Source organism: Oncorhynchus nerka, linkage group LG15 (genome assembly GCF_034236695.1).
Source record: "Oncorhynchus nerka isolate Pitt River linkage group LG15, Oner_Uvic_2.0, whole genome shotgun sequence".
Lineage (NCBI taxonomy): Eukaryota > Metazoa > Chordata > Actinopteri > Salmoniformes > Salmonidae > Oncorhynchus > Oncorhynchus nerka.
Window position 1 is genome coordinate 61208332 of NC_088410.1, and position 24893 is coordinate 61233224.

The following is a 24893-nucleotide window of genomic DNA, read 5'->3' on the forward strand; positions in this document are numbered from 1 at the left end:
TTGTATCTGGAATGGGAAGGGAAATCCGGCTATTTGAAAAATGATTGAAAAAAAGGTTGAATAAAAACGTTATTTTTTCACTGCTTTTGGCTGCCGAGGTTACTACTTCTGGTGTTAGGATTTTGTTTTAAGGCCTTCACAAGTTGCAGTAATGTATTTAATTCTTCTGAGACTTTTATTTTGACACACATTTCTTTCCTCCGTTTCTCACACTTTACTGGATGGGCCTTGAAAGTTTGCAGGGCCAAGAGGAAACAAATTAAAGTTTCTAGCGATCAACACAACACATATTAGGTAGGTCTCCAAGACAATGCCATATCAACGTTTTGAAACAATTACCGTTGCTTAAATGCTTTGCTTACTTCTCTCTCACAAGTAATGTAAACCACTACTTCAAGGTAAACCACTACTTCAAGGTCTCAGAGCAAGTGACGTCACCGGTTGAAACGCTATTTAGCGCGCACCACCGCTAACTTGCTAGCTATTTCACATCCGTTACAATTGCAAGCAACCTAGTGTAACAGCCACAGTTGTTCAGGTTGCGTATGTTTATAAGAACTGTGCCCGGGGCGTTCTTACACTTTAGTTTAAGTTTACTCCGAGATATGCTGGCATTACATAGTTCACATGGCATATCACTCCTACCGTCTGGCTACTGTAAAACATGAGACTGGAATCCCAGAGTGCCAATACATGGACTGGATTATGGCATAATGTTCACTACATTATACCTATTATTTTGTGTAAATGGGGATAAAATGGACAGGTTTGTTCATAACAAATAAACAAGATGCAATCGTTTGCCGTTAGAGAAAAGAGAGAACATCAATTTAGTTTATCTTTGTGTAGCCGATGTGAAATGGCTAGCTAGTTAGCAGTGGTGCGCGCTAGTGGCGTTTCAATCTGTGACGTCACTTGCTCTGAGACCTTGAAATAGTGGTGCAGAGCGTCCCTGGTTCGCGCCCAGGTCGGGGCGAGGGGACGGACGTAAAGTCTACTGTTACAAGGGTCGCGGCTTTCGTGGAGCGATGGGTAACGATGATTCGTTTGCATTCTAAAGTCATTAGAAACAGGCATCTATTTCCTAGGCTGTATTATCAGATCAAATTGTATCACTCACATGCTCCGAATACAAAGGTATTTCAGTGAAATGCTTACTTATGAGCCCCTAACCAACAATGCAGTTTCAAGAAATACGGATAAGAATAAGACATAAAAGTAACAAGTAATTAAAGAGCAGCAGTAAAATAACAATAGTGACACTATATACAGGGGGGTACGATTACAGAGTCAATGTTCGGAGGCACCGGTTAGTTGAGGTAGTATGTACATGTAGGTAGAGTTATTAAAGTGACTATGCATAGATGACAACAGAGAGTAGCACTGGTGTATTGGGGGGGGGCACTGCAAGTAGCCATATGACTAGATGTTCAGGAGTGTTATGGCTTGGGGGTAAAAGCTGTTTAGAAGCCTCTTGAACCTAGACTTGGTGCTCCGGTACCGCTTGCCGTGCAGTAGCAGAGAGAACAGTCTATGACTAGGGTGGCTGGAGTCTGACAATTTTTAGGGCCTTCCTCTGACACCGCCTGCCTGGTATAGAGGCCCTGGATGTCAGGAAGCTTGGCCCCAGTGATGTACTGGGCCGTTCGCACTACCCTCTGTAGTGCCTTGCGGTCGGAAGCTGAGCAGTTGCCGTACCAGGCAGTGGTGCAACCAGTTAGGATGCTCTCGATGGTGCAGCTGTTGAACCTTTTGAGGATCTGAGGACCCATGCCAAATCTTTTCAGTCTTCTGAGGGGGAATAGGTTTTGTTGTGCCCTCTTCACAACTGTCTTGGTGTGCTTGGACCATGTTAGTTTGTTGGTGATGTGGACACCAAGGAACTTGAAGCTCTCAACCTGCTCCACTGCAGCCCCGTTGATGAGAATGGGGGTGTCCCAGGGTCCTTAGCTTATTGATGAGCTTTGAGGGCACTATGGTGTTAAACTCTGAGCTGTAGTCAATGAATAGCATTCTCACATAGGTGTTCCTTTTGTCCGGGTGGGAAAGGGCAGTGTGGAGTGCAATAGAGATTGCATCATCTGTGGATTTGTTGGGGCGGTATGCAAATTAGAGTGGGTCTAGGGTTTCTGGGATGATGGTATTGAGGTGAGTCATGACCAGCCTTTCAAAGTATTTCATGTCTACAGCCATGAGTGCTACGGTTCGGTAGTTGTTTAGGCAGGTTACCTTAGTGTTCTTGGGCACAGGGACTTTGGTGGTCTGCTTAAAACATGTTGGTATTACAGACTCAGACAGGGAGAGGTTGAAAATATCAGTGAAGACACTTGCCAGTATGTCAGCGCATGCTCGCAGTGCACGTCCTGGTAATCTGTCTGGCCCTGTGAATGTTGACCTGTTTAAAGGTCTTACATCGGCTGTGGAAAGCGATGCGCGTCAGAGCCGGTGTAGTACGATTCGATCTTAGTCCTGTATTGATGCTTTTCCTGATTGATGGTTTTTCGGAGGGCATAGCGGGTTTTCCTATAAGCTTCCGGGTTAGTGTCCTGCTCCTTGAAAGTGGCAGCCTTTAGCTCAGTGCGGAAAACTCTCTCGGTAAGTAGTGTGGTCCACAGCTTATCATGAGATACACTACCTCAGGCGAATTAAGTGGACACTTCTGATGACGTCTGACGAGTATACACTTGCAGGGCGAGGGAAGAAGGAATGATTTTTAAACGGACCGCCCTTGCCCGGAAATTCGACACTCATTCATTCTGCGATGATTGTGTTTTCAGCCGCCGGTAGCTTGTGGGTGCTTTATATGCTCTACAGTCAATTATGATTGCATATCTACTTATGTTACCTATATAATTATTAATATACTGTATGCCTACTGTATGATAGCTAGCAAATTAATTAACTAACCAACCTTAGCCTGCCTAGCTGGAACTTCTGAAGGAAAATGTTTTATTTCTACAATTTCCAAAAGATAACCAAACAAAAACATATTTACTTTTTATGAGACATATTTGTGCCGTCATGTGCATTAGTAGCACAATTTGCATTCATTTTTACTTACACTTGTATGTTGACTTCTCCATTGATGTTGTTTTAAAGTTTTGGCAGACCTTTCTTCGCGGATGTACAATCATCGCAAATTGAATTATGGGGAGTTTCAGGCCCCGGAGTGAACATAATTGTACACTCGCAAACTCGACAAAAAACGAGGGCTGAGGGGCTTACGTTGCAAACTTCCCTTGCTTGGCTAATAATTTGGACCGCCCTCCAAGGTGGTATCGGGGTTTCCCCCAAGGGCATAAGGGCTCGCCCCACCTGCCCTGAATGGCGGGTCGCCACTGTAGTATTTTGCTCTATGCCATCTGATCCGGAGCACAGTTTAATAACAGTAGAACAGACAATTATAGGCTACTTCTCTAAGTCTGAATAGTGTAATTTCAAATTTTTCAAGTAGACAATATTTAATTTCTAAACAAAGTAAATATTTGTATAACCTTTGCAGAATAAATTCCTCACCTTCTCTGGCCTCACCTTTTCCCCAAAGTATCCTACAAACAAATACCATGTGCATCTCTCATTTAATTGGGCCTATTAGATAGGCTATTATTTAAAGTATTTTGCTCTAAGAATAAGATAGAGATGGTGGTTTATAACATACTGTATAATTTAACAGGTGAACTGACAGTATTTTTTTGCATTGAAGTGTGTATGGCCAGCACTGTAAGTAGACAGTGTTTCAGAATTCGCAGGCAGTGCAGCGTATAGGTTCAAGGAAAAAGTCAATACAAAACATTAGACACTAACAAATGATCAAACGATCTGTTTACAGGTCCTCAGCAATTTGAAATAGATTTTGTCCTTCTGAAACATTTTGTTTGTCAGATAGCCGAGGCCTACAGCAAATGTCACTACAAAAGTATAACATTCTGCCATCAAACCTCCAAAGACATTTTATCAAGTTCGCCATTGCTATTTCCTTTAGAAACTGCCTCGGCCTAATTCTAATACTAACACTTCCAAAGTATACAACAAATAGGGGTGTTATTGTCACCATAATGATGGGCATTTTTCAGGTGAAGCTATAATGCTCGTTCACGCGCGCACAGTTTCAAAATGCCGGGATTCATCCAATGGCATTGAAGAGTATACCACCTCAGTCACTGGCTTCATCAATAAGTGCATCGATGACGTCATCACTACAGTGACCGTACGTACATATCAAAACCAGAAGCCATGGATTACAGGCGACATCTGCACCGTCATAAAGGCAAGAGCTGCCGCTTTCAAGGAGAGGGACACTAATCCAGATGCTATGCCCTCAGACAAACCATCAAACAGGCAAAGCGTCAATACAGGACTAAGATTGAATCCTACTACACCGGCTCTGACCCTCGTCTGATATGGCAGGGCTTGCAAACTATTATGGACTACAAAGGTAAACCCAGCTTCGAGCTTCCCAGTGACGCGAGCCTACCAGATGGGATAAATGCCTTTTATGCTCGCTTCGAGGTAAGCAACAAGGAAGCATGCATGAGAGCACCAGCTGTTCCAGACGACTGTGTGATCACACTCTCCTTAGCCGATGTGAGCAAGACATTTAAACAGGTTAACATTCACAAGGCCGCAGAGCCAGTCGGATTACCAGGACGTGTACTCAGAGCATGTGCGGACCACCTGGCCAGTGTCTTCACGTACATGTTCAACCTCTCCCTGACCGAGTCTGTAATACCTACACGTTTCTAGCATACCATATTAGTCCCTGTGCCCCAAAATAGCAAAGGTAACCTGCCTAAGTGACTACCACCCCACAGCACTCACGTCGGTAGCCATGAAGTGCTTTGAAAGGCTGGTCATGGCTCACATCAACACCATCATCCCGGAAACCCTAGACCTACTCCAATTCGCCTACCGCCCCAACAGATCCACAGACAACGCAATCTCAATCGCACTCCACACTACCCTTATTCACCTGGGAATAAGGAACACCTATGTGAGAATGCTGTTCATTGACTACAGCTCAGCATTCAACACCGTAGTGCCCACAAAGCTCATCACTACGCTAAGGACCCTCAGACTAAACACCTCCCTCTGCAACTGGATCCTGGACTTCCTGATGGGCCACCCCCCAGGCGTTAAGGGTAGGCAACAACACATCTGCCACGCTGATCCTCAACACGGGGGCCCATCAGGGGTTGGTGCTTAACAGCTTCTACCCTCAAGCCATAAGACTGCTGAACAATTAATCAAATGGCCACCCGGACTATTTACATTGACACCAACCCCCTTTGTTTTTACACTGCTGCTACTCTACTCGCTGTTTATTATCTATGCATAGTTACTTTACCCCTACCTACATGTACAAATGACCTCGAATAACCTGTACCCCCACGCATTGACTCGGTACTGGTACACCTTGTATATAGCCTCATTATTGTTATAACTTTTTTAATTATATTTTTTTACTTTAGTTTATTTAGTAGATATTCACTTCACTCTATTTTCTTAACTGCATTGTTGTTTAGGGGCTTGTAAGTAAGCATTTCACGGTAAGGTCTACACTCGTTGTATTCGGCACATGTGACAAATTAAATTTGATTTGACGGGGCTGATTTATAACAGGAAACATGCCTATGTATGGTGTGCTCCAAATATAAATCTCAATATATTTGTATGTGCACAGTCTTTTACGAAATGGTGCATGCAGATATTTAGTGTGAAATGGACGCAACAGTTATAAATGAGGCCCCAGGTACTCTAATAAAAAGTTCACTCCCGAAACAGTGACATTGGGCTGGGAAGTTGGCAAGTTGCACAAGATAAGAGGTTGAAGTTCAGTCTCTGTTAGAGAAAAAATAACTACCGTGAGCTAGAGACACATTACTTCAATACTAGGCTACTCGGGGTAAGACAACAAAAACGCTCACAAACACTTAATAATATTTTATATTCTCATCTGTATGTTTGATCATTGCACATGTTCTTCTCTACATAGGGAGTACTGACTGGCTAGCATGCTTAGAGCACACATGTGTGTGTCGGTGCTATGTCGTCTCTCAGACAAGTTTGTGCTTCAATGGGTCAACATCGACAGGAAGATAGGATGTGTCCAACCTGCAGTGGGTAAGAAAGTGATAGATTAAAGTGATGCTACAAAGGTTTTGTTTACTTTTAAGCCAGAAGTTTTGAAAGTAGCGCTCAAGAGCCAAAAAGGGTTCCAAAAATTGTGCACAATTGTGTACACGTCACATACATGTAACTGCCCAAACAAAGGAAACACTTGAGTAAATGACGGATACAAAGTATATTGAAAGCAAGTGCTTCCACACAGGCGTGGTTCCTGAGTTAATTAAGCCATTCAAACATCCCATCATGTTTATGTAACCGGTGCTGTACCTCTGCGTTGTGTGTGATCGATTGAGACTAAAGACATGGACTTCGGAGATCGGGTTGTTTTAATATATCAGAATTCTCTCACATTTGTAGAGCACAAATATGTTCTGCCAATTGTCACCTCTTTTCTACAACAGACGCACAATACAAAGGACTGGGATCAGTCGAGAAGCTAGCCATCGTTCACACATACAATACCTTAGCTAGTAACCACATGTTGAATTCAGAATGTTAATATCATCCTAAAAATTACAATTGCATCAACAATACCATACAGTTATGCGTAAACTCTAAATATACAACATTATTCATGAACAAAACACTTTGTGTCATGACTTTGTGCATAAAGGAATCTAACTTTTCTGAAGACGACAGAAAAAGCGTGCCTACCTCTCCTAGTGCATCAAAATGATTTCAGCAGGGCAACACGTAAATATGCGTTCCCCTATTCCCAGGATACAGGCATGCATAGTAACAAATCAACATGCTATATTAATATCTGAACCTGGTGAAATTCACAAAGTATTTGAACAACTATTACACTTAGGGTCATGTGTGTGTGTATATATATATATATATATATATAATAAAAAAAAAGGGTAGCGCTATCTGGAATCCTTATCCTACCCCTAACCATAACCCTTACCATTTTAAATTTCAACTTCAATGGGGTAGGGAAATCCCAAGGATTCTGGATAGCAAATACCCAATAAAAATGCCCAGTTGCCTATTATTTAGGCTACCATGACTAGAAGAAGAGATCTCAGTGACTTTGAAAGAGGGGTCTCAAAGGAGCATAGGGGGTTTAAAGGGTGTGTGTCTCAGTCATCAGATTTAAACCCAATTTAACACTCATGGGAGATTCTGGAACAGCGTCTGAGACAGTATTTTCCAACACCAAATGATGGAATTTCTTATGGAAGAATGGTGTTGCATCCCTCCAATAGAGTTCCAGACACTAGTAGAATCTATGTCAAGGTGCATTGAAGCTGTTCTGACAGCTTTGGTGGCTCGTGGTGACCCAAAACCCCCAACTTTATGTTGGCGTTTCCTTTATTTTGGCAGTTACCTGGACATGTATATCACATCATTGTTCTCGAGTCCTGTAACGTGTGCATAAAGAGAGTAAAAACAAAACTGTTAAGTGCACGTGCTCTTTGGTGTGCACTGAGCAGACTTGGGCCCGCCATGCTACCTCTTTGGACAATACTGGGCTGACCTGATCCCGCCTCCCACTTTTAGTTTGCAACCTCATTGGGCATCATTCCACCTGCCAATTAATTGTCCATCACTAGCATAAAGGTAGGGTCGGTATCTTCTTCCAGAAGATACCGACCCTACCGTTATGCTAGTTTACACTGAGCTGCACTGAGGTTGGAACGCAATTGTGGTTACATTAAGATCTGGTGCCGGAGCAAGATATGGGTCGGAAAACTCAAATTTGACCTTTATCCACACTGCTCCATTGAGAAGATTTATATACTGCTAGTTTTCCTGGAAAACGGCCCTTTTTGCCCTCATGCTAGCAAGCAGTAGCCACCGTGGCCATTTTGGAATGGCAGTGTCAGCATATCAGCTCCTTTGTTGTTCAACGCAACTCGCCATTCCATTATGGCTGCTGTGGCTACTGGTATCTATCATGAGGACGAAAAGGGCAGTTTTATGGGAAAACTAGCAGTATTTCAGTCTTCTTGATGGAGCAGTGTGGATAAAGGTAACATTTGGAGTACAGTGGCATATCCCATCCCTGCATTGAGGTAGGTTTTCCGACCCATATCTCGCGTCGGCTCCATGGTGTCTTAATGTAACCATGATTGCATTCCGACCTCAGTGCAGCTCAGTGTAAACAAGCGTAATGGTAGCGACGGCATCTTCTGGCAAATTCCAAATGATCCAGAAACTATAGAAATGTGATGTATGCTCTCTGTACAATTTGTGGAATGATATCCTAATATTACATTTTTATTCTCAAAAGTAGAAACATGGTAGACTAAATTATTAACAGTTTGATCGTTTTACAAGCTGCCTTCCCCGGGCGAGAAAGCCAAAGTTTTTCCAGCGAGCAGGAGTCACCTGTCAATTTGATCATGTGATTACAGATAATCCTGAATGATGAGTGAGAAAGTTACAGGTGGTCAAAGATCATACCCCCAAGACATGCTAACCTCCCCTGTTATTAGTAATGGTGAGAGGTTAGCATGTCTTAGGGGTATGATCTTTGACCACCCGCAACTTTCTCACTCATCATTATTCACAATTCATACAGGATTATCCGTAATCATGGGAGTATCCACATTCATTTAGAAGTGTTACATAAACACTGTATATTCTATTCTTATTTACAATAAAAGTGACTCCAAAATGACACAATACATAATTTATCATTGGGCACAACATAATCTGAAACACAACCAAAACAAACTACAAATGCACACATCAAGTTTGTAGAGTCTCAAGCTTGATGTAGGCATCGCGTGCTAGCAATATGCGACCAAATACTACAAATACTTTTCACTACTCTAATACACTATAAGTGCATTTGTCCAAATACTTATAACACCTTCAAATGGGGGACTAGCTGTACTGTCTCCTCATAGGAACCATTTGATCCAAAATGGTGGAGTATAGAGCCGAATTAAACGTTTTAGCTCTGTCCAAATAAGTAGAGGAATGTATGTATGAATTTGTGGATATCCATTTTGCATGATGATGTGTTATGTCCTCCTATTCGCATGATATGTTACGAATTCCAATATGTAGAATTAGAAAATGCGCGTTCACTAAGTATTGCGTGCCTTTCTCCGACAGGAGAAGATTACAGATGGTGTATTATGAGCCGTACATTGACACGTCAAGTCCAAAAAGGAAGGTTTAAAAAAATACTGACATAGTTTTCTTTCTCCGTTTATTCACTTTAAAAGACGTCATGTCCCTCTGGAAGCACATTACATTGACCAAACTTTTGTACTTGTCAATACAGATGATGTTGTAACGGTTTTCATCCAGGACCAAAATGCAGCGCGGTTATTTATATAAACCTCTTTAATGAAAGATGAAACCGTGAACACTATACAAAATAAGAAACCGTGGAAAAACCGAAACAGTCCTAACTGGTGCAAAACACAGAGACAGGAACAATCACCCACAAAATACCTAAAGAATATGGCTGCCTAAATATGGTTCCCAATCAGAGACACCGATAAACACCTGCTTCTGATTGAGAACCACTCCAGGCAACCATAGACTTACCTAGAACACTCAACTGAACACAACCCCATAGACTACAAAACCCCTAGACAAAACAAGACACACAAATCACCCATGTCACACCCTGGCCTAACCAACATAATAAAGAAAACACAGAATACTAAGGCCAGGGCGTGACAGTCACATAGAACATCTATCTTTCTTTTACCTTGACTTTCCCACATTTTCCATTTACTGAAACACCTGTGTCTCACCAGGGCTATGAAGCAGCCACAGTCTACCTCCTTATATCTTGTCCTTTTAAATTGTAACTAAATTACATGAAGTGCAAAATCCCTTGTTTGATCCCATGTTGTTTCGGTGTGCTTCTTAGGCCAAGTGAGATGGAAGACATGTAGACCAGCTCCCTTTTTGACAGCCAAGCCCAGCCGTGCCCTCATAGATGAGCCGATTACCCTAGAGGGACGTCACCTCCCCCCTCACTCACCTATTACGGTGCGTGCCCGGATGCATAACGAGGACGGTGACCTGTGGGAAGCATTTTCTCACTACAACACAGATGAGAGGGGTGTTGTCAACTGTGAGTCACGTGACTGAGCTACAGTATGCAGGGACTGGGAATCTGATAGCAAATTGTTTTATTTGAACTATCATACTCTCCTCTCAGACTATCTCATCCTCTCTTCATTCTCCCTCACCTAACTCTCTTCTCCTCACAGTGAGCAGGGATGAGTCTGTAGGGGGTTCATATGTGGGCTGTGAGCCCATGGGACTATTCTGGGCCCTGCAGCCTGCACCTGGAGAGAGAGAGGGTCTGAGGTGGGAACAGGGATAATAATGAACAAATCATGCAAAGCCAATGACTCATTGAATATGATTCAGAGACACATGCTTTTGATCAACAAAGTCAATCAACACAAAATATATTTTTTAAAGGGATAGTTAATAAAGGATAATACAATTTTGTGTATATATATATTTGTCCAGGAGGGGTTGGATACAGTCTTTGTTTTGTATGCAAAGCCCATGATAGTGACAGTTTCATCTGTGTATTTTCCCACAGGCTGCGGAAGAAAAACGTTGAGACTCCGTACTCTGTACAGTTGTCCTTATTAGAGGGTCACATTCCGGTTCCATCCAGTCATGGTTCCAACAAGGAGCAGCGACAGAGAGGGGAACAGGAGCTGGCTGCAGTGACTGTGGAACGCTGGTACATGGCACCAGGGGTCCGGAGAACAGAGATCCGGCAGAACGGAGTAGTGGGGACCTTGTTCTTACCCCCAGGTTTTTTTGTGTTAAATTGTACATATCAAATCATGTTTAGAATCTTTGATTATAGCACAATATATATTACAGAGTGTCTTTACATAAAGTATTATGACTGAGACTTTATTCCAATACTCAGGGTATTTGGTGTTTTCTGTTGTTGCCTCCATAGGTCCAGGTCCATTCCCAGCCATGGTGGACCTTTGGGGTATGGGCGGGGGGCTGATAGAGTACCGCTCAGCCTTGTTTGCTTCCCGAGGCTTTGCCAGTTTCTCCCTTGCCTACTTTGGCCATAAAGACATCCCTGGTCCACTCAACACTATCAATGTGGGAGATGCCTACTTAAAGGTAATAAGGTGGTAGTGCTATGTTTCAAAGTACCAAGGTGATTCACCCCTGTATGTACCTAACATTCTGGCACCTGAGCAAAACTTTATTTTCTCCTTGTTTTCTCCATGGGCATTGACAGACTGCGTTACAGTTTCTCCAGGACCACCCCCAGGTGTGTGGGGACAGGATGGGGGTCATGGGCCTCTCATTCGGGGTCTACCTGGCTCTGCGAATCGCCACTCAAATTGATTTCAATGTAAGTCTGGCCATACAACCCCCTGAAGTGGTCATCTGAATTATTGTTTACTAGCCATCAAACAACTATTAGCCTTGGAAATATGAAATCATGTTTATACCTCTTGTGTTGTGATCAAGAACTGTTATGTCTGATGTAGCCTGAGGTGGAATGACCAGCATTTGGGCAAATAAGAAAGTAGAGACTAAAGGCTATATTCAAATATGAAAGGCCTATTAGTATGATGAGTAATATGAGTCTCCTTGTAGGACTGCATCTGGTTTGAAATACCTGGTATTCCCATTCACTCATTTTTTCTCCCTCAGCCCAGGTGTGTGATCGGAGTGAATGGTCCAATCGGAAGTTTCAACAAATTCTCGGACAGCGACGGCATGACAGAAAACTTTGAAGGGTTAGTTACCATGCAAACATATAACAGAAATAAGGTTTGAGAATGAGAGTATGCCTGAAAAGATGACTTGACAGAAACTAAATTAGGCCATTCTCAATCTATTGTGTTATTGCTTAAATAGGGATGCTGCTCTTTTCTTATCCCACCCACTGTTATATTATGTTATAGGGATCAGACGCACTGGAGTTACGATGAAGAGGGCTACGTCAGTTTCAGAGAAGTGACCACGCCCAACAACATTCCACCTGAGAACAAAGCAAATGTATGACCCTGAGTGACCCTCTCAAATATTGATAGGGTCAATAACCCCCTCCAGCCAGCTGCACAGAATTGTAAAAAAAAAAAAAAAAAAACATTTTTTCAAGCAGAACATATTTTATTTTGAGAATCGGTGTGAGGAGTACTTGTGCATCTTTTGTGTCAATTAATGTAGAAATTGATTCAGAGGGTTACCGGTACATTAGCCTCATCAAGGCTTCCCTAATTGGAAAGGAGGCGTGACAACAACTTGATTTGGAGGTATTGCTACAGAAGACTACCTGTACATCTACAAAGATATCATCTATCTGTGCAGGTTGAAAACCTGTGCTGCCCCCTACTGTACATTGTGGGTGAAGACGACTTGAGCTGTGCAGCTATTGAGAACGCAGATGAGGTAGGCCTACTTCATGGGATTTCCTTACCATTAAACTACAATATGGCATACTATGGTAGTATATACAGTTATGGCCAAATATATTGGTACCCTTGCACATTTCTTAAATAAGTCCTTATTTCTACTCAAATAACTTTACATTTAAAAAAAAAATTAAGTGGGTCACCATTACATTGTTATTGTATTTTCAACATTTCAGAACCACTTTTATTTTTGTAAACTTAAGTTTGCAATTTTAATTGAGAAAATAAAGGCAAATGGTATGGGCTTAATTATTGGCAACCCAGACCTAGTACTTGGTTACACAGCCTTTGGCCAAGATAACTGCAGATAAATGCTTCTTGTAGCCATCATTGAGCTTTGTGCACCTTTCTACTGACAATTTGGGGCCATTTTTGAGTATAAAACTTCCATATTTGAGGGGTGCCTTCCACCAACTGCTGTTTTCTGGACTCTTCTGCAGAGCAGTCCTTCTTAACCATTCCTGGATGCTTTTTGATGTGTGTTTGGGGTCTTTGTCCTGCTGGAAGAACCACAACCTTCTATGATGCCTTGTGCACGTTCAAGGCCTCCAGTACTAGAGGCAGCAAAGCAACTCCACAGCATTATCAAACCTGCCCCATATTTGATTGTAGGGAGGGTGTTCTTCTCATTGAATGCTTCATTTGGTCATCAGTAAACACAGCGCTGATTTGTATTGCCAAAGCGCTCTAATTTTGTTTCAATTCAACACTTCCCCCAGAATTTAGGTTTATTTTGCATGCAGTTATCTTGGCCAAAGGCTATGCAACCAAGCAACCACTAGCTCCTGGGTGACAATAATTTTCTCCATGCCATGTTTTTCTTTTCTTTACAGCAATAAATGTGGTTCTGCAATGTTGAAAATCCAATAACAAGGTGTGACATCCAAATGTTTTTTTTTTTTTTTAATTTCAACTGATTTTAGAAGAAATTGAGAATGATTTTTTTAAAGTACAAGGGTGCCAATATATTTGGCCACAAATGTGTGCTAGTCATAGCTGCTGAGAGTAATAACTTTTTCAATGTCGAAGTCAAAAGCCGTGACCAGTTGAATGAACCGATATTTCCTTGGTTTTCAGATTGAGAAGAAGATTAAAGATGCTGGTAGATCCCACCTGTTCACCCGCCTGTCATACCCCGGTGCTGGTCACCTGATTGAGCCGCCCTACACCCCCAACGCCCGAGCCTCCATGTGGACCACACAACCCAAGAAACGTGGGTGGTCCTCTCCTCCCATACACACCTTCACCTCTCTTTCATATTTAGTTTGTCATGCAATTATGACCTTGTTTTCAGTGATACTTTTTTTTTTTTACAAATAGTCATGATTGTATCCTAAAATGAAAATCATACTTTGAAAGATTTGTCTTGAAGAACATTTATCAGTCCTTTATTCTTGATTTATATATCCACTTACAAGCACTAACATATGTATTCAAATTTAAAGGGTTTCCAAATAAGGGTATTTTACAAAATGTTAATAGACACTATAATTAACATACAGTATCTCAGAAAGGAGAGAACTACATTATGATTTGTATTTCCAGGTTATTTTCCATGCTGTCCTGTTGTTTTTCCATATAGTGATCACTCTCTGGGGAGGGCACCTGGCACCCCACGCTGCTGCCCAAGAGGACGCCTGGAAGAGGACTCTGGAATTTATGGAACGCCATCTAAGGGGAAAGGAAGACAAATAGCCTTTTGACCACTTTGGGATAGAACGGTCCATCTCATATGCATCACTCCTCAATGCAAGACTCAAAACTCACCCAACTGTCCAAATTCAAGTGGACTCAATGTTTTCTTTCACTATTTTCACCATACAGATTTTTATGTAAGTGTCTATGTATTGTTGTCATTGATTTGTTTGATTTTTATAAACACAACTATTATACCATAATAAAATCAATGTAATGTAAACAAAGTTGCTTTATCATCATTACATCATCTTTATGTGAGAGGGTTACACAGTATGCATGTGTGTTTTGCTGGTCACACACAGACACTCGCTGAAGTCTTCCCCTTTACATTGTGTCACTAACGGCGGTGATCCGTGCTGAAGAGATCATGGCACGTTGATGTCATCATGGCGATCAGAGCGATAAACTCTTGGAAGTCGATCTCCAGGTCTCCGTTCTGGTCCAGGTCTGCAAACAGCTCATCCAGAGTCTCTTTCTCTTGGATATTCTTAAGAGACAAGAACAGTCAACTGTGAAGAGTAATCTGTCTCTGATTAAAACTTGTGTCAGGTTATTGAGTTGAAAATGTCCTATGGGCTCATACATGCTTATAACAAGTAATAAAGCATTCACCTGCAGGCTTTAAGTAAAGTGTAATCATATAATACTCATCTAAATCATTACAATCAGCAGTTTAATATAATTCATTATTACATCATTTTTAAATTCCTACAGAAGGCTAAAAAACGATTCCTATTTTTCTAATTGGATGTAGGCCAGTGGTATAACACCATGATGACACACTCCAGCTGAATTTAAATGATAGAGGGTGTTGTCATATGTAGTAATATACTCAGAGGACAGACATATGGGCTGTTCCAAATGGCATCCTATTCCCTATTATAGTGCACTACACTTGTCCAGGGCCTGTACTGCTCTGGTCAAAAGTAGTGCACTATATAGGGAATACACTCTTAGAAAAAAGGTTATTCGGCTGTCCCCATATGAGAACTTTTTTGGTTCCAGTTAGAAAGAACCCTTTTGGGTTCCATGTAGAACCCTCAGTGGAAAGGGTTCTACATGGAACCCAAAAGGGTCATTTATACCCTGGAACCAAAAAGGGTTCTTCAAAGGGCTATCCTAGACCTAGATGGTGACAGTCAAATAATTATTTTAGGTTCTAGATAGCACCTTTTTTCCTAAGAGGGTAGGGTTCCATTTGGGATACACACAGAGAGTGCCTCACAATTATGAAGTGACTCATCTCATTATTGACAAGATCTTTGAGCTCTGCCTTCTTCAGCTTGCACTTGTGGCCCGAGTATTTATGGAACACATGGATGATGGCGATCATGGCACTCTCTAGCTCTGACATGTTCTGCTCAGTTCTCTGTCAGGAACACAGAACCATATAATTACATATAGAACATTCCAGGCACAGAACAGACACAGCAAGCATAAATCACCTTTCAAATCTATGTTTAAAAGGCCCAGTGCAGTCAAAAATGAGATTTTTATGTGTTTTATAGGAACACCTTCCTAATATTGAGTTGCACCCCCTTTTGCTCTCAGAACAGCCTCAATTTGTCAGGGCATGGACTCTACAAGGTGTCGAAAGCCTTCCTCATGTTGACTCCAATGCTTCCTGCAGTTGTGTCAAGTTGCCTGTATATCCTTTGGGTGGTTGACCATTCTTGATACACACGGGAAACTGTTGAGCGTGAAAACCCCAGCAGCATTGCAGTTCTTGACACACTCAAACCGGTGCGCTTGGCACCTACTACCATACCCCATTCAAAGGCACTTAAATCTTTTGTCTTGACCATTCACCCTCAAATGGTACATATGCATAATCCATGTATCAATTGTCTCAAGGCTTAAAAATCCTTCTTTAACCTGTCTCCACCCCTTAATCTACAGTGATTGAAGTGAACACTAAGAGGTTGAAATAAAAAAGTGAAATTGTGAAAATGATGACAATGCACTTTTAGTGTAAGAGCTGTTTGAAAAGACTGCCTGAAATTTCTACCTGTTTTTGGTGGGATGGAGTTTTGGCCTGCCTGGTGATATTACCAGGCAGTAAATTAGTTAATAGACCAAAATGAAAGAGCGTTCCAAACAGCTAGTTTTCAGTTTTCCACTCCCAACTCAGACCACTCCCAGACAGTCCTAGATAAATTCTTGCTTGAGAATTGCTCTTTGCTATTTTTGTTTCTCTTTGACCATTTAATTGAAAACAAACACAGTAAGAAGCTTAGTTGTTACCCAGAAATGGTTTGATATTGAGATAAAAATAGCTGCATTAGACCTTTAAATGACTTTGTATGTTCAGAGTTTTGGTTAATACAATTACTGTAGGCTACCCATATACACAAATATATATATATATATATATATGTCAATATTATTTAAGTAAATTGGAATTAATAGGAAAGTATTTGAATTGCCAAGTTTTTTTTACTAGTTTCGTAGACACTCCCTATAAGATTAGTAACATCGCCAGTCTTATGAGGCATATTTAGAACTGTATAGTATTATAGGCTATGATTTAATTGTACGTGCTTTCATATTGCTCATCGCTCCTTAGCTAAACTCAATGCTCAAATAGGTCTACATTGTGTTTGCCTTATCATCTTATAAATGGGAAAAAAAGCTCATTCAGATCAACTGACCATAGATTGACAAGATGTAAAATACAAAATTACATTGATAACTACAGAAAGACACTTGAGGCGTGGGACAATATAACACCAAAATTATTTTCCTCAACTAACTACACAAACAATTCCACACAAATGCAATAAGTACTGGTCAATTATTTGATTTATTATATTACCTGCATTTGAAGACAGAACCCAACCGTCTTTCGCTGTATTGTGAGGCTTGGTAGGCTAACGACAAACTGATGCTCTAAGCCTGAGACACTCCTTGATTGCTTCCCAAATGACATCATATTCCCTTTATAGTGCACTTTTTTGACCTAGGTCCAAAGGGCTCTGGTCAAAAGTGGTGCACTATATACAGTTCCTTCAGAAAGTATTCACAGCCCTTGACTTTTTCCACTTTTTTTGTGTTACAGCCTGAATTTAAAATGGATTACATTGAGATTTTGTGTCACAGGCCTACACACAATACTCCATAATGTCAAAGTGGAATTATGTTTTTTAGACATTTTTTTTTATTAATTACAAATGAAACGCTGAAAATTCTTGAGTCAATAAGTATTCAACCCCTTTGTTATGGCAAGCCTAAATAAGTTCAGGAGTATACATTTGCTTAACAAATAATATAATAAGTTGTATGGACTTATTCTGTGTGCAATAATAATGTTTAACTTTATTTTTGAATGACTACTTCATCTCTGTAACCCACACATACAATTATATGTAAGGTCCCTCAGTCGAGCAGTGAATTTCAAATACAGATTCAACCACAAAGACCAGAGAAGTCGCCCAATGCCTCGCAAAGAAGGGGACCTATTGGTAGATTAAAAAAATAAAATAAGACATTGAATATCCTTTTGAGCATGGTGAAATCATTCATTACACTTTGGATGGTGTATCAATGCACCTAGTTATTACAAAGATACAGGCATCCTTCCTAACTCAGTTGCCAGAGAGGAAGGAAACCGCTTAGGCAGTTATAGAGTTTAATGGCTGTGATAGGAGAAAACTGAAGATGGATCAACAACATTGTAGTTATTCCACAATACTAACCTAATTGACAGATTGAAAAGGAGGAAGCCTGTGTAGAATAATACATATTTGAAAACCTGCATCCTGTTTTGCAACAAGGCACTAAAGTAATACTGCAACAAATGTGGCAAAGCAATTCACTTTTTGTCCTGAATACAAAGTATTATGTTCGGGGCAAATCCAATACAACACATTACTGAGTACAACTCTCCATATTTTCAAGCATAGTGGTGGCTGCATCATGTTATGGGTATGCTTGTAATCGTTAAGGCCAGGGGTGTTTTTCAGGATAAAAAATAAATGGGGTAGAGCTAAGCATAGGCATAATCCTAGAGAAAAACCTGATTCAGACTGCTTTCCACCAGACACTGGGAGATTAATTCACCTTTCAGCAGGACAATAACCTAAAACACAAGGCCAGATCTACACTGGAGTTGCTTACCAAGAAGACAGTGGATGTTCATGAGTGGCAGAGTTTCAGTTTTGACTTAAATCTATTTGAAAATCTATGGCAAGACTTGAAAATTGTTGTCTAGCACTGATCAACAACCAAATTGACAGAGCTTGAAGAATTTTAAAAGAATAATGAGCAAATGTTGTGTGGAAAGCTCTTAGAGACTTGCCTTGTCTCTCAGTGCTCTGAACAGCTAAACTGTATTGATCAGTCCCATGAAAGCTCCTATCAGTCAGCCAGACAGTGGTTATGTCCCAAACGACACCCCATTCTCTTTATAGTGCACTACTTGTATGGCTTTTGGTCATATAGGTCCTGGTCAAAAGTATTGCACTGTAAAGGGAATAGCTTGCTATTCTCCATGCAGGCCTACTACAGTAATGATTGATGTATGCAGTATGATAATGGATGCTTCTGGTGGTAATAGAGACAATAGGGCGCCACTAAAGCCATTTCCTCTTCAATTGCGTCACTTACTGGGATTCTCTTACTGCTGTGTTCATATCAAATGACAAATGCACATATGATTAGATTTGTTTAGGTCACAGCTGCCTTGGATTGAGTATATATAATTGATGTGCGGATGTGGAGAAGAATAGGCTTTTATTCAACACTTTAAATGCTGTGTTGCATAGCTGTCTTCTCCGTTCACCTTTCTATGTAAAGATAAATGTATTGAGGGATGTAGAATCGTTTTTAATTGAAAATAATTCATAGGCCTACTTAATAGGGCGTAGGGTCTAGGTCTAGAACTGGTGCAGTTCAAGTTGTCACATCGTAGCTAAACTAACGTAGCACGTGTAGACATATTGCAGCAAGATCATACGACTTTACACACTAGTAGGCAGGCTACAGTACTACATTATTCTAACCTCCGCCCACGTCGGCTGCGATGGAAAAGCCTTCGCGAGCTCAGTGGAAAATCACCTCCGTCCGCCCTTCCGATACGCAAAAACATCCGCACCGACGTAATCAAACAAGAACAGGAAACTACGTTCCTGGAGTAGGGAAATTATATCCCGAGATTGAATTGTCGCCCGTAGCCTATTTGTTTTATTGTAGCCGACTGTAGACTAGCACACGGCATTACACCCATTCAGAAACATCCTTAGCCTGCATTGACACAGGAAACATTAAGCAGATTGGACCGTGACAGCTCAGCTTTGAAGGGCGTTAGACGAGAAAATACCCTAATCAGCCGGAACATTTCCCGGTAAGAGTCAAATAAATTGCAATGTTTTTATATAAAGTAGCGTTCACTGTTGCTATCTTGTTTATATAAACACGTTAACTTTATTTCTAGGTCCATGTTGCTCAAATAGCCTACTCAAGTGGCGAGTGGGTTAGGTTTTTTCACTAATGTAATCAACTACAAAGGCGTGAAATATGCGCACGTAGAGTAGCCTATATTCCGGATGGATTGACCGCAATATTTGAATTGAAATGTTTAAGCATTTATATGCCTGGTCGTGCTTGCTTTTCTGTTCTGCGTCACTGTTCTCTGTGTCAATGGGACACACTCTTTCCACGCCACTTCGATAAAAAGGTGATTTATTTACATAGCAGGTTAGGAAAGCATTTCCCCTGACCCTTTTCATAACCTTAACTTGAGTTTCCTAACATGCTACGTCAATTTTCCTAACCTGCTGCATGCTCTCCTATCCTGCTACGAAAAAGTAACTTCTGTATCGAAGTGACATTAAGATATTTTTTCCCCTGTGTCAGTTGCCTATTATTGACCATGAACTCTTGTCATATTTGAACAAGACTGTAATCAGTTTAATTCTTACAGAATTACAATATTATATTTTAATATTCATATTTTGTCTTAAAACATTACGTGTTTGCAGTACCATAACCAGAGTAAAACTTTGGCTGTATTCAGTAAAAAAAATATTGCCTGTCCAATGGGGCAACCACACAGCTGACTCAACTTACCCAAATTCCATAAGTGCCAATACTTTTCACTTTGATAATAAGGAGCAAACAGACATATCAGTTTTAGGCTATTGGACTTATTTGAATGTGGATAGAGAGTGCATGGTTTTATAAAACAGGCTATTGAATGGGGGTCATTATTTTTCTTTGCTCTCACTTACGTAGAGATGTCCTAGTTTCATTATTACAGAGGCTATAATTAGGCATGCACTCAGAGGCAGGCCACATACATTCATTAACTATCAATATCAAATCAGACCTCCCCAGGTAACCCAGTTAATTGCTTCTTTACAACCTCTACAGAGTTTGTCTTTGACATCTTCAAGATCCTTTCCCCATTGAGAGAAGCTATGGCCTACAAGGCTGTGGCTAATCATTGTCACTTTTATCTGGAGGGTCACAAGGACATTTTGTAACCCCTTAGGTCAGCCACTCACAGCATAATTTTCTGGGGGAAACAAACCACCACTATCTCTGACCCCATATCTAAGGTACTATCTAAGGCCCTGCTAGCCAACACAGGTATTAACGGTGTTGGCCATCTCTCTCTGTCCCTCTATATCTTTCAGGTCAGGTGTCAAGTATGGCTGATCTGCTGAAGCTGCTGCTGCGTGTGGCAGAGAAGGCGGCCAACGTGGCCCGCGTGTGCAGGCAGGAGGCCCCTCTCTTCCAGCTGCTGGTCCAGGAGAAGACTGGAGTGGATAAGAACAAGAAGTTTGTCCAGGACTTCAAGACACTGGCTGATGTTGTGATCCAAGAGATGATCCGCCATGATGTTGGAGCTCAGGTACAGGAACCAAAACACTTCTCATGTTATCATGATGAGGATTGTTTCATGTTTGAAATATTTCCAGGCAAGCCTCTGGAGGATTTGTGGCATATCCCTCTCTAGTATAATCAAATGTTTTTGGCAATCTTAATTAACCCTCTACTCGTTTTATCCTGTTTTACCTTAGTTTCCTGAAATGATTGACCACATACAAGGAGAGGAGTCTAACAAGTTTGAGAATGGACTAGGTTAGTAATAACACCCACAGTTCAGTAAAACGTATTACTATGTAACAATATGTTAATACAATGCAGGTACATGACTAATAACAGGGTTATAACATTGGTATAAGCGCAACATAATACAATGCAACATGTACTTTTTAATAACAGTAGACCTGTTGATGACATGTTGACTGTGTGTGCATTCATGCGTGCATCCCAGGGGAGAGTGTGATAGTCACAGTGTGTGGGACGGAGAAGGAGACCGCAGCCCTGCTGGCCACAGTGCTGGATGGGGACCAGACGGCGGCGACTCTCCTGGCGCGTGCCATCCACCAGGACGCTAAGCTCACACTCACTGACACGGGGACAGACGACCTCCACATACCCCTCAGCCCCTCTGACCTGGGCATCTGGATCGACCCCATCGGTAACACCTGACCTAGAGTCACTATTTAAAAACAAGATTTGTTGTATCTCCGTAGACATACATGAATGGAAATTATGGATAATGTCTAGCACTGAGCAGATCCACTTGTATTGTATGGTGTAATTACTACACCTACGCCATGGGAGAGATTTTTCCTTGTCCTTTAACACTGTTATAAGCATGGCATTGTATGTATGTTGTTCCTATCGGTTTGGTTGTCGTTCAGATGCCACCAGCCAATACATTGAAGGTCGTGAGGAGGTGGCGGTGGAGGGGCGTCTCTGTCCGTCAGGTCTGCAGTGTGCCCTGGTCCTGATCGGGGTTTACCTCCGCGCTACTGGGGAACCCGTCATGGGGGTCATCAACCAGCCCTTCAACCACAAAGACCCAACAGGGTGAGACTCTAGAACAGGGGTCTCCAACAGGTAGATCACAAGTTACCAGTAGCTCGCAGCCCACCTAATGAGTAGCTCGCCAATCAATTCTAAAAGTACATGCGTCCTTCCATCGCAATGTCATAAACATAAAGCTCCCTGCTACTATCAAATCAAAGCCACATTGACGTTATCCCAACTCTGGTTAGCCACTATTTGCTTAAAAAGCCAAACATAACACAATACCTGCAAATTCATTTCCAGCAATATGGCCCTGTCTGTATGGTATGTGCATTTGTTAATCACTCCATATGTAGCCAGTTAGCAAAGCTAATCATAACCGTTTTGTGGGTAGACAGAAAGACTTTCCCCCAAAATCATCTCAATTAGATGTTAACTGCAAAGTAGGCTTACCTGACAGAACTATTGTTCTTTTTTTATACCCCTTTTTCATGATATCCAATTGGTAGTTACAGTCTTGTCCCATCGCTGCAATTCCCGTACGGCTCGGGAGAGGCTAAGGTTGAGAGCCATGCGTCCTCTGAAACACAACCCTGCCAAGCCGCACTGCTTCTTGACACACTGCTCGCTTAACCCTGAAGCCAGCCGCACCAATGTGTCGGAGGAAACACTGTACAGCTGGCGACCGTGTCAGCGAGCATGCGCCCGGCCTACCTGACAGAACTATAAATGATAATTGTTTGTATCAATTGGGTGGCCATTGTTTTGGAAACTCCGCCATGGCAGTAGGCCTAGCAGCAGAAACATTACTACATTGACACATTCCTCTTTTGCCAGATGTGCAATTAAAGGGGAATTACACAAAAATCTAAATGTGTTACTTTTTAATCTTCCAGAAATGGTGATTTAAGCATTGATATGGACATCCATTTTCGTTGATGCTCTATGAATAATTGTAATATTGAGAGTCTAAAAACATTTTTAAAAATCCCAAACCAGGAAAAATAAAACAGAGAGAACTGAATTTAATTTAATGGGGCCTGTCATGCCGAATAGTGTTTATCAACCATTATTTTATTAGGTACAGTAACCAACCCCAAAAACTGAAAAATATAACAATATTCAATAATTTGTCGTTAATGAGAAGAGCGGAGATCTATTTTATTTTATTTTTGCAATCTAAAAAATATATAGTAATAGGAATCTATTTCCTGATCATTTCAGAATAAATTCCTGACCTTTTCTGACTGTGATGGTTTCAAATTCCCAAAGAAGCATATTCAACAAATTAGGATACAATTCGTCCCATCTCTCATTTAATCTGACCTAATTCACAGTAGTAAATAAGGTATTTCAAATATTTTGCTCCATATGATCCGGAGCGCGGTTCAAATTAAAACATAACAATAGAATTGACAGTTCACCTTTTAATTTCAAATGTTTGAAGTGGGCATCGACAATGTTTCAGAATTCGCGGAAGCGAACTATTTCAGAAATAGTCACTCCTTTCCTTTGCTACAGCAAAATCACTGGGGGGGGGGGGAATGTAGCAACACTCCTGAGAACAGTTGATCTAATTTGCCATGGCTCTATCTTTTAGAAACTGCTGTGGCCTAATTTCAAAAGTTCCAAATTAAAACAGAAAATAAGGGGGTTATTTGTCACTATAAAAGCTAAATGATGTGCTTTTTCCAGGCGGAATTATAATGCTTGTTCACGATGCGCATAGTTTACGACAAGTCTGATTTATAATGGGAAATATGTGCAAGTATGGCATGCAGCAAGTTTATAAATCTCAATATGTTTTGACTTAGTCTTTTCAGAAATGTTGCACACAGATATTTAGTGTGAAATTTACTCAATTGTTATGAGATCACTGGGTTATGGTCAATGCTATTTCAGTTCAGTTGATTCAAATAACTCATTGTTACCAATTTAAGTATTGGAATGTTTTTATTTTCAATTATAATTAAACCTGTCTGACACAGAAATAACATACTCATTAATGCTCAGTTCTCACCAACAAAGCTGCCTTTGTCAATAACATGTTTGATGTACATATTTGTTGCAGCTGGAAGGGGAAGCATTTCTGGGGTGTGTCGTGTGGGAGCGTCAAAGCCTGCTCAGTGCTCAGACCTAAAGACAGACCTGCAAAGACGACAGCAGCGGGAGGACCAGGGCTCTCAGTGGTGATGAGCTCCAGTGAGAAGCAGGCAGTGAAAGAGGCCTTGGCCCCTCTGTGCGGGCCTGACAGGCTGATGTACGCCTCGGGGGCCGGATACAAGATCCTGTGTGTGATCCTGGGCCTGGCTGACGTCTACGTCCTCTCAGAGGGCAGCACATTCAAGTGGGACTCCTGTGGCCCCCATGCCCTGCTCCGTGCACTGGGTGGGGGGATGGTGGACCTTAAAGAGTGCCTCCACTCCTCTGGCTCCAGCCACTGTCAGGGGGAGCACCAGGACCAAGGGGAACTGACCTACCACCAACCCTACACAGAGAGCACTGGGGCAGACCACTGGGCCAACCAGGGAGGCCTGGTGGCCTATCTCAACTGTCAAATTCTCCATAGGGTTATTGGGGAACTGAAGGGCAAGTTTTAAAGGAAGAGTAGCTGATGATGGTGGGCACAAGAATCATTGCTTATAAGGTTGTGCTGCTTAATATTCTATTTTTGGAGGGTCAGTGGTGTTTTTCTATCAACTATGCTGTCCAAGTTATTTTTAACAGCTATATATTTGCAAATGTAAATATATGAAGGAATATAAACATGTTATTAAACTAACTACAGTAGTTGGTATGTTTAAAGGTGTTTTGTAAAAGATTAAGATATACCTAAATGGAAGGTCTTTTTAGTTA

General features: G+C 41.3%; 3 protein-coding genes across 8 annotated transcripts; 2 read left to right on the forward strand and 1 right to left on the reverse strand.

Moving 5' to 3' along the window:
• Positions 1-46: 46 nt before the first annotated feature.
• On the forward strand, positions 47-14440 carry LOC115143032 (acyl-coenzyme A thioesterase 1-like). Of its 4 annotated transcripts, none has more exons than XM_029683012.2 (12): positions 47-294; positions 5993-6120; positions 9971-10177; positions 10317-10416; positions 10661-10881; positions 11036-11211; positions 11333-11449; positions 11755-11840; positions 12009-12102; positions 12415-12495; positions 13352-13392; positions 13596-13676. In XM_029683012.2, exons 2-11 carry the CDS (start codon positions 6012-6014, stop codon positions 13355-13357), a joined length of 1197 nt encoding a protein of 398 aa, XP_029538872.1. In that variant the 5' UTR covers positions 47-294; positions 5993-6011; the 3' UTR covers positions 13358-13392; positions 13596-13676. The 4 variants fall into 4 exon arrangements, with proteins under 4 accessions (XP_029538872.1, XP_029538869.1, XP_029538871.1 ...); XM_029683009.2 differs by lacking the exon at positions 13352-13392 and adding an exon at positions 14101-14440 and having other exon boundaries at positions 60-294; positions 13596-13731; XM_029683010.2 differs by lacking the exons at positions 47-294; positions 13352-13392 and adding exons at positions 5764-5902; positions 14101-14440 and having other exon boundaries at positions 13596-13731.
• Positions 13879-19318, reverse strand: LOC115143036 (protein S100-B-like). Of its 3 annotated transcripts, none has more exons than XM_029683018.2 (4): positions 19217-19318; positions 15442-15585; positions 14545-14703; positions 13879-14189 (listed from the first exon to the last, which is right to left on the reverse strand). In XM_029683018.2, exons 2-3 carry the CDS (start codon positions 15568-15570, stop codon positions 14554-14556), a joined length of 279 nt encoding a protein of 92 aa, XP_029538878.1. In that variant the 5' UTR covers positions 15571-15585; positions 19217-19318; the 3' UTR covers positions 13879-14189; positions 14545-14553. The 3 variants fall into 3 exon arrangements, with proteins under 3 accessions (XP_029538878.1, XP_029538877.1, XP_029538876.1); XM_029683017.2 differs by lacking the exon at positions 19217-19318 and adding an exon at positions 17032-17606 and having other exon boundaries at positions 14517-14703; XM_029683016.2 differs by lacking the exon at positions 19217-19318 and adding an exon at positions 17032-17569.
• An 18-nt stretch (positions 19319-19336) lies between these two features.
• On the forward strand, positions 19337-24827 carry inpp1 (inositol polyphosphate-1-phosphatase). The gene is made up of 6 exons (XM_029683013.2): positions 19337-19557; positions 20852-21069; positions 21239-21299; positions 21496-21702; positions 21929-22097; positions 24109-24827. The coding sequence occupies exons 2-6, from the start codon at positions 20866-20868 to the stop codon at positions 24635-24637; spliced, it is 1170 nt and encodes a 389-aa protein (XP_029538873.2). The 5' UTR covers positions 19337-19557; positions 20852-20865; the 3' UTR covers positions 24638-24827.
• The last annotated feature ends 66 nt before the right edge of the window (positions 24828-24893 follow it).